Source organism: Equus przewalskii, chromosome 16 (genome assembly GCF_037783145.1).
Source record: "Equus przewalskii isolate Varuska chromosome 16, EquPr2, whole genome shotgun sequence".
NCBI lineage: Eukaryota > Metazoa > Chordata > Mammalia > Perissodactyla > Equidae > Equus > Equus przewalskii.
The window spans coordinates 48,682,855-48,702,219 of NC_091846.1; the positions used below are offsets into that span (position 1 = coordinate 48,682,855).

Sequence of the window (19,365 nt, forward strand, 5' to 3'; positions counted from 1 at the left end):
ATTTTTTTTGATTGGCCAAAATTTTAGAGGCATTGTGAAAATTATTGAGCTAATCAGTCAGAATTTTTTGTTATTTTCTTACCCAGTGTTTAGAGAAGCCGGAAGATGGGAATTAGAGGTTACAGAAGTCTCTTTTATTTGGCTTGATGCAAACAGGATGCCTCTACTTGTGTAGAGATAGCTTTGCAAATACATATGTAGAATACTTTTCTTTGTGAGTAGTCTGGAGAGATTTTTTTGGTTTAGTTTTTAGACTTATTTTGGATCTTCTCCCGGTTTTGTAAATTTAAATAAAATACACATGTGTATCAGTTCTATAGATTTGTGTCTTAGAAATTACTTGTAACTCTTGTAAAAATAACACTTTTCAAAAATACTGGAAAATAGAAAGTTGAGTTCACACCACCCAAGCTAACTGCTGTTAATGTTTTAGAGAATTTCCTTCTAATCTTTCTCTATTTGCATATGATTATCAAACAAGTGGGGTTCTTTTTTTTTTTACTTATAAAAGTAGGACAATTTCATGATTTAAAAAAAAGTGAGAGGTAAGAGTTGAAGACCCTTTTCCCACCCTTTCTCCACTTCCCAGAGGTAGTTACTATGAATAGCGGCTTTTATTCTTTTTATTCGTATGATGACTTCCTGTGTGAGTCTGACTCATAACAATCTGGAGTCAGAGGATGCAACCAATGACTTAATAGATATTAATGAATTGAACGCCTTTATATCAATCTCACTTGAGTAGCAAATGAGTATAACGTTAAGGGAAAAGTATGATTCCAGTTAAAATGTACTCGTTTTTATATTTAACCTGCTATTTAATCATCGAGTTTGTTCTCAGTTTGATAGTAATTAGTCTCACTACAGTTGCTGCCTTTGGAAGTCGGTACTTTTTATACTCATTACCTTTGGCTGAAGTGAAGTAAGTTTGCAACTTATTTCACTGTGGTAAGGTACCAATTTTGGCCAGACCGTTTTTTCACTGAGATGTTTAACTGTTACTTTCAGTTTGTAGTACAGATGTGAAGTTACTGTTATGTGTACCATCTTGTTTTATAGCTTTAGAACAATACAGCTTTTGGGATACATAAAATTAACGAATTTAAATCCTCTTATCAGGGTTTATGATACTTTTCCTTGACAGTATGCCTTTTAGGGCCATCAATCCTGTGTAGGTAGTGTTTGGAGTTGATTAAGTGAATGCCTGATTTTTGATTTGGAGCCAAATATATCTTTCCTACTTCTTTAACTTGGCACAAGTAAAAGCAAATACTTATTGGATATTCATTATAAACATAGCTTAATGGACGTATGTAGACATAAAGGTGGCTAGATTATCTATTAAAATAAAGATGTAATCTTTTTTTTTTTTGCTGGGAAAGATTTGCCTTGAGCTAACGTCTGTTACTAATCTTCGTCTCTTTTTTTTTCCTCCCCAAAGCCCCAGTATGTAGTGTTTATTCTAGTTGTAGTTTTTGTTTTGTTTTAAAGATTTTATTTTTCCTTTTTCTCTCCAAAGCCCCCTGGTACATAGTCGTATATATTTTTAGTTGTGGGTCCCTCTAGTTGTGGCATGTGGGACGCTGCCTCAACATGGCTTGATGAGGGGTGCCATGTCCACGCCCAGGATCTCAACCAGCAAAACCCTGGGCCACCGAAGCGGAACGCACGAACTTAACCACTTGGCCACGGGGCTGGCCCCTTGTTGTAGGTCCTTTTAGTCCTTCTACATGAACTGCTGCCACAGCATGGCTACTGACAGACGAGTGGTGTGGTTCCACGTGCAAGAACCAAACCCACTGTGCTTAAGTGGAATGTGCTGAACTTTAACCACTAGGCCGTCAGGGCTGGCTCTAAAGGTAGAATCTTCAGTTCAACAAATGTAGCTTGAGTGTCTGTGGTTCCGCCAGATACAGTGCTAGACAATGGGCTTAAAAGATGAGTAAGACACAGTTCCTTCCCTTGACTTTGCAGTCAACTTTAATCCTTTTTGGTTTTCAAATAGAATTGAATATTGAGAGGTACAGACTAAGAATTTTGGAGAAAGTGGAGAAGGGAGAAGAAAGTAATTTGGAGTGCTTTACTGAACTTTATTAAAGTCTGGAATGATGAATATGAATCAGATGAAGGATAGGTATAATGTGGAGGAGTCTGTTGATTTCTCTGTTCCCAAACTGTTGTAGAGCATGTGACTTGATGAGCCTAAAAGATGTTGAGCTTATTCTGCCAAGAGAAGCTTTTTAATTCATGGTGTTGGGAAAACTGTACAGCCACATGCAAAAGAATGAAAGTAGACCATTCCCTTACACCATGCACAAAAATCAACTCAAAATGTATTAAAAACTTGAATGTAAGACCCGAAACCATGAGACTTCTAGAAGAAAACATAAGCAGTACGCTCTATGACATTGGTCTGAGCAGCATATTTTCAAGTCCCATGTCTGACCAGGCAAGGGAAACAAAAGGATAAATGAACAAATGGGACTACATCAAACTAAAAAGCTTCTGCACAGCAAAGGAAACCATGAACAAAATGAAAAGACAACGTAACAATTGGGAGAATTTATTTTCAAACCATATATCAGATAAGGGGTTAATATCCAAAATATACAAAGAACTCATACAGTTCAACAACAAAAAGCCAACAATACAATTAGAAAATGGGCAAAAGACCTGAACAGAGATTTCTCCAAAGAAATATACAGATGGCCAACAGGCATATGAAAAGATGCTCAACATCATTAGCTATCAGGGAAATGCAAATCAAAATTACAATGAGGTATCAGCTCACTCCGGTCAGAATGGCTATGTGGGGACTGGAATGGCCACCCCAAGATATGTCTCTTTGGCATGAGGGCTATTTGAGGCTGGTTTCTTTGCAGACAGGAAAGCAACTAAAAAGTAGAACTAAATCTCTATCTGTAAAGGTGCCTCCCTCTCTGTACCAGGAAGGAGAAAGGAGATGACCTTCTCTCTACAAACTCTTAATCAACGCCAGAGGCAAGGACTTAAATCTGTATTTTATTGTGCTTGTCTGGTAACCTCCTGTAACTGACTTCCTTCCCCCTCCCAACGTTGGCATTTCTTTAAGGATTAAGCATCTTTCCTTAGGCTAGGAACTGATTACTGCGCTCACCTGTGATCACCCAGCTCAAGACAATAGACTTGCCTCCTGCTACGCCCTCAGAGATAGCAGACCACTATCTACTGTGTCCATCAAGCGCGCTGTGCGGACAGGGCAATCTTGTGACTGTTGTGGGAGGGACATTTCAGTCATATGTGAAATATCCTGTTTGGGGCTATATAACCACTCTGTGCACCCCACTTCTGCGGTGCCCTTTCTTCCTTCGGGAAGAAAGGCCCCGGGCCATGGTCCTCATAAAGCTTTGTTTAATTTTCTCTTGCTGTTCTATCTCATGTGAATTTAATTTGTTCTCGGGCCAGTCGAACCCACATTAGATAGAGGAAAAGTCTTCCTCCCCTACAGCTATAATTAACAAGACAGGAAACAACAAATGTTGGAGAGGGTGTGGTGAGAAGGGAACCCTTGTTCACTGCTGGTGGCAGTGCAAACTGGTGCAGCCACTATGGAAAGCAGTATGGCGTTTCCTCAGAAAGTTAAGGATAGATCTACCATATGATCCAGCTATTTCACTGCTGGGTATTTATCCAAAGAACTTGAAAATACAAAGGCATAAAGATACTTGCACCCCTGTGTTCATTGTGGCATTATACACAATAGCCAAGACATGGAAGCAACCTAGGTGCCCATCAAGGGACGAATGGATAAAGAAGATGTGGTATTTATACACGATGGACTACTACTCAGCCATAAGAAATGACAAAATCCGGCCATTTGTGACAACATGGATGGACCTTGAGTGTATTATGCTGAGTGAAATAAGTCAGAGGGAGAAAGTCAAGTACCATATGATCTCACTCACAAGTAGAAGATAAAAACGACAAAAAAAAAAAAAAAAACACACATAGCATTGGAGATTGGACTGGTGGTTACCATTGGGGAAGGGGAGAGGGGGGAGGGCAAGAGGGGTGATTAGGGTCACATGTGAGGGGATGCACTGTAATTAGTGTTCTGGTGGTGAACATGATGTAATGTACACAGAATTTGAAATATGATGTACATCCGAAAAAATTAAAATTAAAAAAAAAAAATTTAAAAAAAGAGAAAAAAAGAAAAATATCTAGAACCTTGTTTTTGACCAACCATGTTATCATTAAGTAGGCTTTCTTCTGTGCAGACAGAGCAATGGAGGGCTATGGAGAGTAGCTCTTTAAACAGGGTCTTGTCTTACAGAACCTGGCTGTGTGTGAGATGAATAATACTGTTTATGTAACATGGCATAGTTTCCATTGGTTTCGGAAGACCTCATTTGATCATCAAAGTACATATGATCATTCTTCAGGAAGAAATACCCAAGACACCTTTTTATTTTTAAGTTTCAGATAATGTTAGATGAGTAGATACTATAATATACTCTTGAGGTAAGGTATAATGCATTTTTAATACAAATTTTTTTCCTCTGTTCCTTTTTTTCTATAATCTAAAACTTATTTTGTGATGGTGCACTTTTAAAAATTAGTGGCTTCATTCAGTATAGACATTTACTAAGAATTTATTGTGAAATTGATGTAATTCTCATTATTTTGTTTTTTCTTTCTCTTCTGCAATAGATTAGGGTCTGACATTTTATTTTCCTGTGAAATCTTAAGAGTTTCAAAAAACCACTAATTTTTTGTTATAGTTGTTTTGCCAGATGTAAGAGAGGCAATGAAGTTGAGTAGATTTCATTGTGTACTAGACATCAGGAAGCCAGTAGTTTACTTCTTATATCAAGCATTTTCTGGTGTTCACACAAGTCACTGGACTTTTTTGGCTTTGTATACTCTGTTCATTGATATAATTCATGATATCTATCTATCTGATATCTATCTATCTTTAAAACTTAAGCATCATTTTTGGTAAGTAGGATAAATATTTTGATCTTGTACTAAAATAATTCTTTATTTACTAGAACTTAAATGCATCTCTTTAAAAATCAAGTGCTGGAAATGAGTTTAACGTATCAACCAAATCGACTGGTATGTGTTTGGTGAAGTCTTGACTTATGTTCAATCCCAAAGTAATGAACTTTGAAGAAAGGAATTTTGCTTACTGTATTATAAATTTTAAGTGTTTGTTAATTGATATAAATAGATGACCCTCTCTTCCCGTCGTATTCATGGAAACTTGCTTTACATCATTCTTATTGAACATCAGTAATATTTGTACCTCGCGTTCCCTTTTGTGTATTGGATACACAGTGCATACATGTTTTTTCCCTGTTAACGCTATACTGTTTTTTCATTCCTTTTACCAGTTTCTCAAACAATTAGGTCTACATCCTAACTGGCAGTTTGTTGATGTATATGGAATGGATCCTGAACTCCTTAGCATGGTTCCACGGCCAGTGTGCGCAGTGTTACTTCTCTTCCCTATTACAGAAAAGGTAATTGTTAAGTAAGATACAGTTTCCAGTAAATGCAAAGTTCTCTTTCAATGATGAATTAAAAATCTGATCTTCTTTAAGAACAGATAACTCCCCTCTTCCATAAATTGAGGAAATTTAGGAAGTGGGGACATCTTAAAAATCTCGTTTTATTGAAGAGATGATGTTTAGATTTTGATTTATAGATTGACAATAAAGCCCTGAGTTAGTCTTTTAAACTTGGGTAGTTTTTTTCCTTTATTAAATATGATTAGTTTGACTCAACTGTATTTTGATGTGACATTTAATCACATTTTGAAGTATATACTTTAGAAATGTTAAGTACTAGAATAATCTTAAATGTCTTAGAAAATTTATGAATAAAGAATATTCAAAATTTCAATATATAAAATATGGAAATTTTTTTCAACATATATGTAAAAAGAAATCTTTTTGGCTTGTTTTAAGGAAGTAGGTGTAGCTAATAACATGGATTAGATTATTTTCAGAATTGATTTGGGTGGGAGTCACTAAACTTAAATATAGTTTAATTGGCAGATTTAGAATGTGTTGGGTATTATAAAAAGCTATTCTTAGATTTCTGTATTTAAATTCAAATCCCCATATTTCAGGCCTTTCTTCTAGAATGATGTCCTGTAGATATATGTATTATGGAGCCAGAACTTTTAAGTTCATTTAAAAACATCTTTTGAGTCTATATCTTTCTGATTTTTATTTTTAAACTTAGAAACAATAGGATGAGCTCGGTAGTTGTAAAACATGAAGAAGTAAATGTTTGGGAAGAAATGAGGTGTTGGTAACTGGGCATATACATGCTGAGGCCATCTTATTTTTGAGGAATAAACAGAGCCAAGTCTCAGAGAAATTAAGAATTAGGCTTTGCTCAGTTCTAGAAATTCCTGGATAATCTTCTTTATGCTAACAACTAATTAACTTCAGTTTAAGATAAAATGAAAAATACTGAAATATTTGTCTGTTGTGTTTAAGGGTTCCACAAAACAAATAATTAAAGAAGGGATATTATTCATAAATGCTGTTTGTAATATTCATAGAAATTTAGAGTTAGGAATTTCTCAGTGGTTATCCACTATTAGACTAAACTCCCACTTTTAGTGATGAGGTGGTGATTATTCTGAAATTTGAGCAAGGACAACCTCTTAAGTTTACTCTCTTGTAGTTCAGTGTTATTTTCACTTTTTTTCCTTTTTTCTTTTTTTTCTGAAGAAGATTCACTCTGAGCTAACATCCGTGCCAGTCTTCCTCTATTTTTTAGTATGTGGCCCATCCGCACAGCATGGCTGCTATCAGAATGGCATGGGTCTCCACCTGGGAACTGAACCCAGGCCACTGAAGTGGAGTGCACCAAACTTAACCACTACGCCACTGGGGCTGGCCCTTCACCGTTTTTGGTTACTAAAATAAGCCAATAGTTAGCTATTCCAAGACCCTGACCATAGGAAAAAGTGGAAAAACATCAGCCACTTAAAGCTTAAGCTTTCTTAGTTGGTATGATACAAATGTGAGTTTATGATCTGAATTGGAAATTTCCCAAACCATTGATTTTTAGGCCTATCCTTTTTTTCTTTTAAAGAATAAATGGGATTTGAGCTCCTTCATTTAGTGGGTCATCAGTATTAAAAAAAAAAAAAAGAAAAAGCATGTTGGGGCCTGCCCCATGGTTAAGTTTGCATGCTCTGCTTTGGTGGCCTGGAGTTTCGCAGATTCGCATCCTGGGTGTGGACATGGTACTGCTCATCAGGCCGTGCTGAGGTGACGTCCCACATGGCAGAACTGGAAGGACCTACAACTAGAGAGTGTAACTGTGTACTGGGGGGCTTTGGGGAGAAGAAGAAGAAAAAGGAGAAAGAAGATTGGCAACAGATGTTAGCTGAGGTGCCAATCTTTAAAAAAAAAAAAAGCGTATTATCCTTATCAATAGGACTTCTTCATTTAGTGGATCACCATTACTGAAAAGTACCTCATTGTGCCTATTGCTAGAAAGAACACAATTCTAAAGTATTTATATAAGTATTTCTACTTACTTATGTAAGGAAAGAATATAGTGGCACCTGCCACTTTGTGATGTCTCTTACAATTTGGTAGATCCTCATTTCAGCTCATAAGTGACATATTAAAGACACTCGAAGGATGTCTAGTGGATATTTTAGAGATACAAAGTGTTTTAGTCTCTGTTCTAATTTATAAACTGATTGTTGTTGCAAATAGCTTAAGCATTCTGATAGCAAAAGAACTGTCACAGATTCCTTATTACCCTTTAAAGTTAGTTATGGTGTTTTATTTATTTATCTATTTATTTGAGGAAGATTAGCCCTGAGCTAACATCTGCTGCCAATCCTTCTCTTTTTTTTTGCTGAGGAAGACTGGCCATGAGCTAACATCCGTGCCCATCTTCCTCTGCTTTATGTGTGGATGCCTACCACAGCATGGCTTGCCAAGTGGTGCCATGTCCGCACCCGGGATCCAAACCAGCAAACCCCGGGCCACTGATGCAGAATTTGCGCACTTAACTGCTGCACCACCAGGCCAGCCTGGCCCCTAGTTATGGTGTTTTAAATGTGTGGTTTATAGTAGTGCCTACCAGCCAATGAATCATACATGAAGAGGCTATAAATCTCTTTCTTTCTTTTTGTTATCTCTTGACCATGGGTTTTCACTTCAGTCTGCCATAATATCTTTTCCTTTTTTGCTATACTTGCTTTGTATCGTTTTAGGATTTTTTTCTAAATAGTAATTCTTGAAAAGCTTTCAAATCTCACTTTGCTGTGTCAGCAAGGAACATTGATATTAAACAACAACAAACTAAACTGTAGACCCATGTAAACATTTCAGCATAAGACCTTACTATATTGAACCTTTAACAGTTTTTTTATCAGTTGGACCTATAGGAATGAATTAATGGTTCAGAGTTTATTCTGAAAATCTTACTTAAAAATTTGATTTAGAAGCACATTCATAAAAATTACTTTTTAGGGCATAGATGCATTTGTTGTTAGAAGCAGCTTCTTAATTATGGGTTTTCTGTAGATATCATTTGTTTCCTTTATTGCAAGGATGAGCAAACGTTTTCTCTAAAGGGTCAGATAGTAAATATTTTTAACTCTACAGGCCTTACAGTCTCTGTTACAACTATTCAGCTTGGCCTTCCAGCATGAAAACAGCCATGGACAATACAAAAATAAAACTTTACTTATGAAAACAGGCAGTTGGCCAGATTTGCCCTGAAGGCTGTGGTTTGCTGACTCCCTACTCTATCGGAATCTGAAAATTATGGGAAACCAATAAACAAAACAATACAATCATCTTTCTACTCTCCCTCTCCTCCTTCTCATTATTTAACCTCTTTATTATTTTTAAGCTTTTTTTACAATTAGCAAAATGAGGCACAAAGACCTTAAGTAACTTACCAGTCACTCAGCTAATAATGGCAGAGCCAGGATGTGGGCTCAGGCAGTCAGATGGAGAACCCACGCTTTTGACATTCATTATTGTACCATATTGTTTTTACAACTAGTTGTTATAAGTAAGGGTGAATGTCTGTTATGAATATCATATGCTTATAAATACAGCGTGAATTTTGTTAACATAGTGTGATTTAACAATATAGAAATGCAAAAAATAGAAAGTAAAAACCCTCCGGTAATCTTTTGTCCCAGAGATAATCTCTAAGTTTTTGTATACCCTTTCAGACTTTTTGATGCATATGTAAATATCTTAAAAACATAAGTGAGAATCATATTAATATATACTGACCTATAACTACTCTGTAATAATGGACAGATTTCTAAGTCAGAATATATAAATCTACTTTATTCTTTTTAAAATGCTTTATAGTATTGCATTACGATATGCCATCATGTGTTAACCAAATCCCCATTGATGGAATTTAGAATTTTTCCAGTTTTGTGTTTGAGTCCTTTTTAATGTATTCTTTTCACATGTAGACTATTGACTTTTTTTTAATAGTATGAAGTATTCAGAACAGAAGAGGAGGAAAAAATAAAATCTCAGGGACAAGATGTTACATCATCAGTATATTTCATGAAGCAAACAATCAGCAATGCCTGTGGAACAATTGGACTGATCCATGCTATTGCCAACAATAAAGACAAGATGCACTTTGGTAAATAATTTTTCGTGCCTGCTACTTTCCTTCCCTAAGGTATAAGTTAACTTATTGAGCAGTAGGTGGTGCTCTAGTTCTTTCTTTCAACGTATTATATAAAGCATTTTCCTCCCTTCTCTTTTTTATAATGGGAATGTATATACTGTTAGAAGAAATAGTAATCCTTTACCTTCTTTTATATTTTTGATGAACAGAGATTTAACAAGCAAATGAGTCACTTAAGCCATATCATTTATCCCAATATTCTCATATTTCTAACCTCCCAGTGAAAGGATTTTATCTGAAAAGTAGTTAGCATACGTCTAGTGTTTTCGTATGTCAGTCTCTTTGAGATATCAAGTTTTTTCAATTTTATCTTCTTTAATGTTCTCAGAATCTGGATCAACCTTGAAAAAATTCCTGGAGGAGTCTGTGTCCATGAGCCCTGAAGAACGAGCCAGATACCTGGAGAACTATGACGTCGGTACCTTCTTTCTGTCTTGATCTCACACGTGGGCAAAGTTTTGTGAAGTTGTAGATTATATTTGGAGGTTTGTCTTGAAACTGTAGTGTTGAGCGATTATGAATTTGATCATACCATTAAAAAAGGCCTTTTGTATTTTTCAGGTAACATTATCTGAAATATCCATAAATGTTGATAAATTGCCACTTTTTTTCTATGTCCAGAGTTGAATGAGAGAAAAAAAAGCAGACTGATTTACAAATTTATAAAATGTCTTTTGATTTCTTACCATTCCCTTTCTATAATAAATATATGCCTGGCAACAATCCTGTGTGTCTTTCACTGGGAATTTGGAACAAGGCTAAAAGCCAATGGCAAAAACAAGGGTTTAAACATAGATATTAGACTGTACTCTAGCTATTTTATCAGTGTAATAATATTTTTGCATGTGGGAAGACACAGCTCACATAATCTAGTTTTAAATGATTGTATTATCTCACAGAATTGTTTTAGAATGGTATTTAAATTTTTTAGTTTTTTAAATAAATTCTTCTCTTGGAGGCTTTTTACCTTTTAGTAACACTGTTAAGAAGATTGTGAGTTCTTTGCAATTAGAACAATATGGTGTGCAAATTATTTGGCTAGAACAATGCCTTATGCAGAGTTTGTGCCCAATAAATTCATTAATTTGATTATGTTGTGTTAACATTCTAATATACTTTATTTAAATTATTTTTTCTTTTTAAAACCTTCAGATTTCATAAGACATCTTTATTTTACATAAAAACAAAATAAACAACATAAAAGTCACCAGTAATCCCACCAATGAGAGGTAGCCACCATTAACATTCTTTATAGGAGTATAATGTATCTACACAATTTTTTAAAACAAAAATTTGATCATACTGTAATACTGTTTTATAACTTCCTTTTTTCACTTAACACAAACATGTTACATGCCAGTAAGTATATATTTGACATTATCATTTAATGGCTGCATAGCTTTCCATTGTATAGTATTTTGTTTAACCAATAACTTCTTGTCAGAAATTCAATATTTTTCCCCTCTTTAAAAAAAACTATAAGGTATATCATTATAGCTAAATCTTTGCAAACATCCTTAACTGTGTACAATTATGTACAGGTATACGTAAATATATAAACTCCTAGAATAGAAATTGCTGGATCAAACAGTTTGCATGTTTTTAAGGCTCTGATACTTACTGCCAAATTGCCATTCATAGAGGTTGTACTTTCACCCGTAATTTACTACTTTGCCCATTTCTCTTCATCTTTGCTAATAGTAGGTATTGTAAGAGCATTTTTTTTTTAATTCAGGAAACTAAAATCTCTAGCTTCTGATAAGTGCATGCTTTTTGCTCCACGTTTCTAAACTGCTGACTGAAGCTGCATGATTAAGCATAAATACAGCCAGAGCTGCTGAGGAGCATGTAACCTGGAGAAACAGATGAGATAAGCTGCTTCAGTCTCTATCTGTGAGATGCTTACTTTATTCTAGTCTCAGGTGAATAAAGTGTTAAATGTTAGTTCTAACAATTAAACAAGTTAAATGGCTCCCACTTACACCTGGAAATTACAAATAATGAGAAATTGAGTTTCCTGAGTCTTCAGAGATTTGTGGGTTGGAAAGTACAGCAATTCATTGGTTACTCAGAAATCACTGTTAAACATTTAGTATTATACTGTTCCTAAATTTCCTCCAATTTGTTGTTTCTTAACAAGGCTTTAGATGTTAAAATTTAGCATTGTCGTTTTCATTTAAAAAGTTGGATATAGTTGTTTTTTCCTATTAATACCTTCTATTCTTATTACAGGCTATTCGAGTTACTCACGAGACCAGTGCCCATGAAGGTCAGACTGAGGTATTTCACATTTTTCAAAACTTTTCTTGCCATTTGTAAATTTAACCATAGTGTTATCATATGACATGTAGTTTTAAAAACTTACTTGGGCTTTTCTTTTCCTTCGAGGGAATTTGCTTATGTAAAAGTGGTCATGAAGTAGCACAGGAACATGTTTTGACAAACCGTTAACCTGCACTTTGATGTTGGCCGTCTCAGTTTCTCTAATCGTTTAGACAGATTGCGGATTGTGTGTGGTTTGCTTTTGCTAGCAGGTGATCTGCATCTTCCCTATCAGATTCCTTTGATTTGCAAGTATTTTGAGAAAAATACCTGCCCTATAATACAGGTAGATAGCCTGGAGGATGTTCAAGAGTCTTTATCACGTCCAGCTTCCAAAAGCTGCGTCATTCTCTTTGCTCAGTAATTCTGTTCTGGGGCACCGTGGTGATGTTTACCATCTTTACTCTCTTAGCTAGTTCTTCGGCTAGGTCGCTTCTCCTGTTCTCTTGCCTCTTTTTTTCATTCTATTGGTTTCCCTCTTTCCCTCCTTCCATTTCTTCTTTTCTTTCCCTTCAAACCTCATTCTCCCAGTCTTGTGGGAAGTTTATCGGAAGGTATTTCAGTCAAAATAAGTCGAATTTGGGGCCTGCCCCGTAGCCGAGTGGTTAAGTTCGTGCACTCTGCTTCAGTGGCCCAGGGTTTCGCCAGTTCCGATCCTGGACACGGACATGGCACCACTCGTCAGGTCACACTGAGGCGGCGTCCCACATGCCACAACTAGAAGGACCCACAGCTAAAAATATACAACTATGTACCAGGGGGCTTTGGGGAGAAAAAGGAAAAATTAAAAAAATCTTTAAAAAAAAAAGGTAGAATTTAATTAAAATCATTCACTGTATTTATAACACATTTAAATGTCAAACACCAAAGAATTAGAGATTTTCTTCTTTCTTATCTCATGTGTGACTTGAAACCGTATTTTTAATGTACGGAGATAATGTTGCCTTCATGCTTTAAAAATACCTGATTTAAAAACACTGATCTTAAATATTCCCACTATCTTCAAAAAAAAATTTTTTAAGGACAAAACAATTTGATGCTATGATATAACTGCAGTTTTTCATAGATTAAACTCGACAACTGTGAATGTTTATAATAAAACCATTCTTTCTCTCTCTCTCTCAGATTGGAAATTAATGAAATGCTCTGTTTTATGTATTGCTATATATGATCCTGAGCATATTCTTGATCTTCACTATGGTTTGCTTTTTTGTTTATAAATTTATAGTGTTAAAATTAGCAGTGATGATGATCAGCATGAGATTATTGTAAAATATGAAAATAATTATTTATAATAAAGCAATTAAATGCTTTAGTACATGTTTACTTTAAGAAAACTGTCTTTGCGATACCTCTTCTTGCCTCTTTTTCGGCACTTTATCCAAATTATGGCTTAATATCGCTTTTTAGATGATGTTCACATCTCTTTTTCCCAGACCTAAACTCTTGTTTTTTCTAATCTTAGATGCCTGTTAGACATCACCTGAATGACTACTGATATTTTGGAAGAAGCGGTCCTTGTTTGAGTTTATCTTTTGTCTTAAACTTTTTCTTACCTGTTTTTCCCCTCTTTCTTATAATGCCACCATACGTTTTCCTCACCATCACTAATCTAATATAAATTTGTTTAACTTCTTGCCTGGAAGATCAGCTTCTTATGGAGATTCTCAGTCTTTAATCTTTATTCTAATTCTCATTCATTTTTACACGGTTCTGCTGGATTACCTGTCCTGAAATGGCACCTGAATCATTTGGCTGCTCACATTTTTCTAGGGGTTCCCTAAGTGAGTCTCATGGTGAGGTGGAGGCAGAAGTTAGGATTTTCTGGATAGCATTTTCAAACTATACTCCCACAAAAATTAATCTCTTCTCCTGCTTTTGCATCTCCCAGAGTTGAGAATCACTGCTAGAGTGAGCTGTATTTTTTATATATATTATAGCTCTAAAGTTTTTTTGGGGTGAAGAAAAGTGTCTGAGAACTGTTCGTCAAGCATATGCAATAAATTTCAGCCTCTTTAGCCTAGCTGTATTCAAGGTTTTCCTAACCCTTGTCTTTCTAACTTTTCACCAGTGTTTTCTCTTTAAATATCCCTCACTTTATTGTTGCTATGCTTTACCTCTTGCAATTCCCACTTTCTCTCTTTTTTTTTTTTAAAGATTTTATTTTTTTCCTTTTTCTCCCCAAAGCCCTCCAGTACATAGTTGTATATTCTTCCTTGTGGGTCCTTCTAGTTGTGGCATGTGGGACGCTGCCTCAGCGTGGTTTGATGAGCAGTGCCATGTCCGCGCCCAGGATTTGAACCAACGAAACACTGGGCCACCTGCAGCGGAGCGTGCTAACTTAACCACTCAGCCACGGGGCCAGCCCCCCCACTTTCTAAAACTATTCCTTCCCTCAATCTCTGCTTTTCTTAGTTTTGCCCATCCTTCAAGATTTTGCTTAAATACCCGTAAGCTTTTGCATGAAGCAGCCCATCCCTTCTATGGACTCTTTTATGTGACTCCAACTATTTGCATTTTAGCTGTTTATTTTATATTCTTTTTCATTTATTTAAGATGTATATTTTTTCAAATTTTAACAGCTCTAAAATTAGGATGTATCTTTCAGTCAATGTCATAATTTACTTGGTGGTATCCCCTTAGTGGTACATAAAATAGTACATCTTATAACCAGCGGTGCCTTAGATTTGATGAAATGTGGTGTCATATCTTCCCTACTGTGGCTCTTAGAGCTAAGACTGGTGTCTGATTCATTTGGGCATGCTCCAAAGTATATAACACTGTTCCTTGCACATAGGCACGATGCGTATTTATTAATTCACCAGAATTAACTCAGAACTATCCTAAGTGGTGTAAGAAGTAGAAAAAAAAGGCTAAACCCTCGTTTTCTGTAGTTCCCTGAGTAAACAAAACATAGCCATTAGCCACTGTTCTTCAGTAGGCACTGTGAACATTTTGGGGAGGGTTCAGTTCTTTGTTACATGTGGCTGTTTTGTACATTTCAGGGTGAAATATAGATTATTGTATTCAAGTCACTATATGTTAGTGACTCTCAGTCACTGAGAAAACAAAAACTCATGCCATACATTTCCAGTCCAATATCAACCAGCTTAAAACTTCACCAGGGACTGTTTTTGTGATCATCTCATTTCCAGTTCATCTACCATCTATGGGCTTAAGAGTCTTGACGTATTGTCTCCATTGCTCTCTATATTCTAGCACATTGGTGTTTGTCAGTTCCTACAAACCACCTAGATCTTTTCCATTTGTATTAGTCTGCTTGGGCTGCCATACCACAATACCACAGACTGAGTGACTTGAACAACAGAAATTAATTTTTTCACGGTTCTGGAGGCTATGAATATCAAAGTGCCATCAAGATTGATTGCTGGTAAGGCCTGTCTTCCTGATTTGTAGACAGGTGCCTTCTCGTTTTATCCTCTCGTGGCTTTTCCTCTGGGCATGTGGAGAGTGAGAGAAATCTCTGGTGTCTCTTCCTCTTCATATGAGAACACCAGTCTATCAGATTAGGGCCCTATCCTTATGACCACATTTTACCTTAAATACCTCCTTAAAATCCCTCTCTCTGAATACAGTCACATTTGGGTTTAGGGCTTCAAAATATGAATTTGAGGGGAACACAGTTCAGCCCATAACACCATCTTTGTGCTTTCTAACAAGCCAGTACTCTTCCAGATATACTCCCCTCTTTGCATATGTGGTCCCTTCTCATCCTTTAGGTCTCACCTTGAAAGTCGTTTTTCAGAGAGACTTTCTTTCATCACTGTTAAGTAGGTCCACCTCTGTGAATATTCTGTCATAAAATCCTGTTTATTTTCTTCCTGGCACTTTTTAATAATCTACAGCTTTGTTTTTTTGTTTGTTTATTTATTCTGTTTGTTTACAAGACTGTGAGTCCCATGAGGGCATGGGCCTTTTTTGTCACATTCACCTTGAATCTCCAGGACAGTGCTTGGCACATATAGGCATTTATGAGAAATTACGTAGTACAAAAGTAAGGAGCACAGGATGTAGGTTGTATACTGTCTCCATTGTTTAGTAGCCTGGGCAAGATACTTTCCTCAGCATAAAATGAAGATAATAGCATCTACCTTATGGGATTGCTGTGAAGATTAGTGAGTTAATCATATAAAGTGCTTAGAATAGTGCCTGGCATTTTAATGGACCTTCAGTAAATATTAGGTGGTAAATTTTATTTTACTAGGCATTCAGAAAAATGAATATGAATGGCAGGGGATGAAGTTGAAATAATAGGGTGAAGCCAGATCAATGGGAGGCTTGGATTTTGTAGACAACGAGGAGCCACCAAAGATGGTGTGTTTAGTGTTCAGCATATTGAGTTTAGGGTGAGTTTATGGGTCATCTGTGTAGAAGTTGGGTATGGAGTCTAAAGCTCTGGGGAGATATCTGCAGTCTTTTGTATTTGGGTAGTAGTTAGAACCTTGAGAATTCTCTAGAGGGAGAGAATAGTGGTGTACGCCAATAAATCCCTGGGGCACGTAGGTGTTAAAGGAGTGGGGAGAGGAAGAAGAGCCAGTAATAACAGTGCAGCAGTAATGGCAGTTGTCGCTGACATCGCTGACACTCTCTGACAGAACCTTTTCATGGGAATGGAGTAGGCAGGAGCCTATTGCATGCAGAGATTTGTAGACTAGATGAGAAATTAGTAAGGTGAGCCACCAAAATACAGTAGTCTTTTTAGAAGATTGGCTGTGGCATGCTGCCATAGAGTAATTGTTTATTTGTATGTTTTTTCCCATCCCACCATGCTTGTTCCACAGACTTTGGCTAATCCAGAAATTTGGACAGTAGCCCCACCTCACTTATGCTTCATTAACCTATACCAAAATTTATTGCTTTCATTTGTCACTTAAGATGGGGAGGATAGAACAACAGCAGTGGGATATTAGGAAATTAAATTGTTTTTTAAATTATGAACAAATATCAGTGGTAGAATAATGGAAGCAAATATGCAAGTCAAATGTGAAGGCAAGAAAAAAAAAATCCAAAAGGGTATTTTATTTGCTTTCAGACTCCACTTTTATTTCAAATTGACACTTATCTAAAAAGTAATTTTTAAAGTTTGTGATTTATCCATGTTAATCCAGGAGCCAGCCTAGATATGAGTAGAAATCTGCTGATGACTTATTGTTTTTTTAACTTTTTACGGAATGATTAAATTTATTATACTGCTCAGGACTCTCCATTGCAAATTTATAGTAATAATGAAAAATAATAGAAACTGGCATGATTGTTTTATTTATATTTTTAAATAAATATACCGGTATGGAAAATACAGCAAATAATGCTTTTAGCGTTTATGTTGATTTACTTTGAATCTTTTTTGAGTTCATTTTTAAAATGATCAAGATCAAACAATTTTGTGGGAACTTTTTTCTTAACATTTTTTCAAGAACATTTTCTTGTTTCGTTAAAACCTCTTCATAAATAGTTCTTCATGGCTGTATACTCTCATGTGAATGTACCATAATTTACTTGCCAGTTTCCTTAACTTTTGATGTTTAGATTGTTTTCAGTTTTTCAAGGTAAAAATCTAACTTCATTGAATATCTTTGTTTATCCATTTATTCATTCTAGGTTCTTTCTTTAAGAGAGTTTCTTATAGGTAGAATTACCTTGAGTCAAAGGGATGAACATTTCTAAGGTTCTTGTGACAGAATGTGAAAATGTCTTTCTTTCCTTTGGTCAATCAGGTAACCTGTGTGAGCACCTCCTATGTCAGGTACTGTGCTAGGAGCTACATATACAAAGATGAATCGTACAGAGTTTGTGTCTTCAAGGATCTTTTACTTCAGTGGAGAGAGCCTCAAAAATAGTCCTTGCCAGCATTGAATTCTATTTTTAAATTTTGGCTTTTTTGATACAGGGAAATAATATGTTTGACTGCTAATGATCATTCAAAGATCTTTTGTAAAAATTTATGAAATGAATTTAAATTGTGGAATTAATTTGTAATTACGCCGCATAACGACGATTTGGTCAGCGATGAACTGCATATCCAACAGGGGTCCCGTAGGATTAGTACCACGTCGTCTAGGTGTGTGGGAGGCTGTACCACCTAGGTTTGTGTAAGTGCACTCTAATGGTCACACGACGACGAAATTGCCTAATGATGCATTGCTCAGGATGTATCACCGTTGTTAAGCAATGCATGCCTATATTTTACAATGAAATATGTAATCTATTTTGGTTTGTGTTGTCCTATAAGAAAAAGTTTGTTTGACTATTGGGTAAGCAATGGGTAAATTCTGATTTCAAGTATATATTCATATATCTTTATACAGAATTTAAACATAAACTATGCACATGTATATATATAGTTGGCTTTTTTGGCCCAATCCAGACTGTCAGTGGCGGGCGGAAAAAGTGTCAAGTTTCACTTTCATTAGATGTATAAGTGTAGTTTGCATGGCTTCCTTTTACTCTGAAGTATAGTTTTTAGTTGTTTTTATTTATTTATTTTTTTGAGGAAGATTAGCCCTGAGCTAATATCCCCCACCAATCCTCCTCTTTTAGCTGAGGAAGACTGACCCTGAGCTAACATCTGTGCCCAACTTCCTCTGTTTTATATGTGAGATGCCTGTCACAGCATGGCTTGATAAGTGGTATATAGGTCTGTGCCCACAATCTGAACCAGCGAACCTCAGGCCATTGAAGCAGAGCATGCAAACTTAACCACTACTCCACTGTGCTGGCCCCTAGTTTTTAGTTATTTTGATTGTGAGAATTACAAGGAGTTAAGATTACTCACATTTGTTTTCCTTCTTTAGAGATTTATTTTCTTCTTTCCTTGACTTTTAAAGAACTGAAGGTATTAGGAAGAAACTTCTTGCATAATATACAACTTAAGTTCCTGATTATCTTGGAACAATCAGATGGAAACAGTAAATGGGACTGTGATGAAAATGTATCATGCATTTTAAGCTGTATAGTCCAGTTTTGTCAAGAAAGCTGAAATTACAACTTTCTGATCTTTCCTTTTTTTTCATTTACTTTCCATACTCCATTTTCTTTTTTCCATTCCAACAAGACTTAAGATAGATCTTTTTTGGGCATCTTCATTTTCTTTCACTCTTAAAATTGAGAAAAGTTCTGGAACTTCCATCCTAGCTCCTTATACTTTTGCCTTTCTCTTCTGTCTTTGTTTTTTATTTTATTTTTTTAATTTTATTTATTTTTTTTCCGAGGAAGATTAGCCCTGAGCTAACTACCGCCAGTCCTCCTCTTTTTGCTGAGGAATCCTGGCCCTGAGCTAACATCCATGCCCATCTTCCTTTACTTTATATGTGGGACGCCTACCACAGC

At 35.9% G+C, this 19,365-nt stretch overlaps 1 protein-coding gene across 15 annotated transcripts in view; it reads left to right on the forward strand.

Annotated features, from left to right (window-relative positions):
• The window catches only part of UCHL3 (ubiquitin C-terminal hydrolase L3), a 112,217-nt gene that overhangs the window by 65,977 nt on the left and 26,875 nt on the right, over positions 1–19,365 (forward strand). For 5 of the 15 annotated variants that reach the window (XM_070578481.1, XM_008521905.2, XM_070578478.1 and 2 more), the window contains exons 2-5: positions 5,379–5,507; positions 9,492–9,648; positions 10,025–10,110; positions 11,929–11,976. In XM_070578481.1, coding sequence (XP_070434582.1) covers positions 5,433–5,507; positions 9,492–9,648; positions 10,025–10,110; positions 11,929–11,976 — 366 coding nt within the window. In that variant the 5' untranslated portion in view covers positions 5,379–5,432. Of the gene's footprint in view, positions 1–5,164; positions 5,508–9,491; positions 9,649–10,024; positions 10,111–11,928; positions 11,977–17,753; positions 17,783–19,365 lie in introns of those variants that run through there. The other 10 variants (XR_011527920.1, XM_070578475.1, XM_070578474.1 and 7 more) reach the window with 7 other exon arrangements.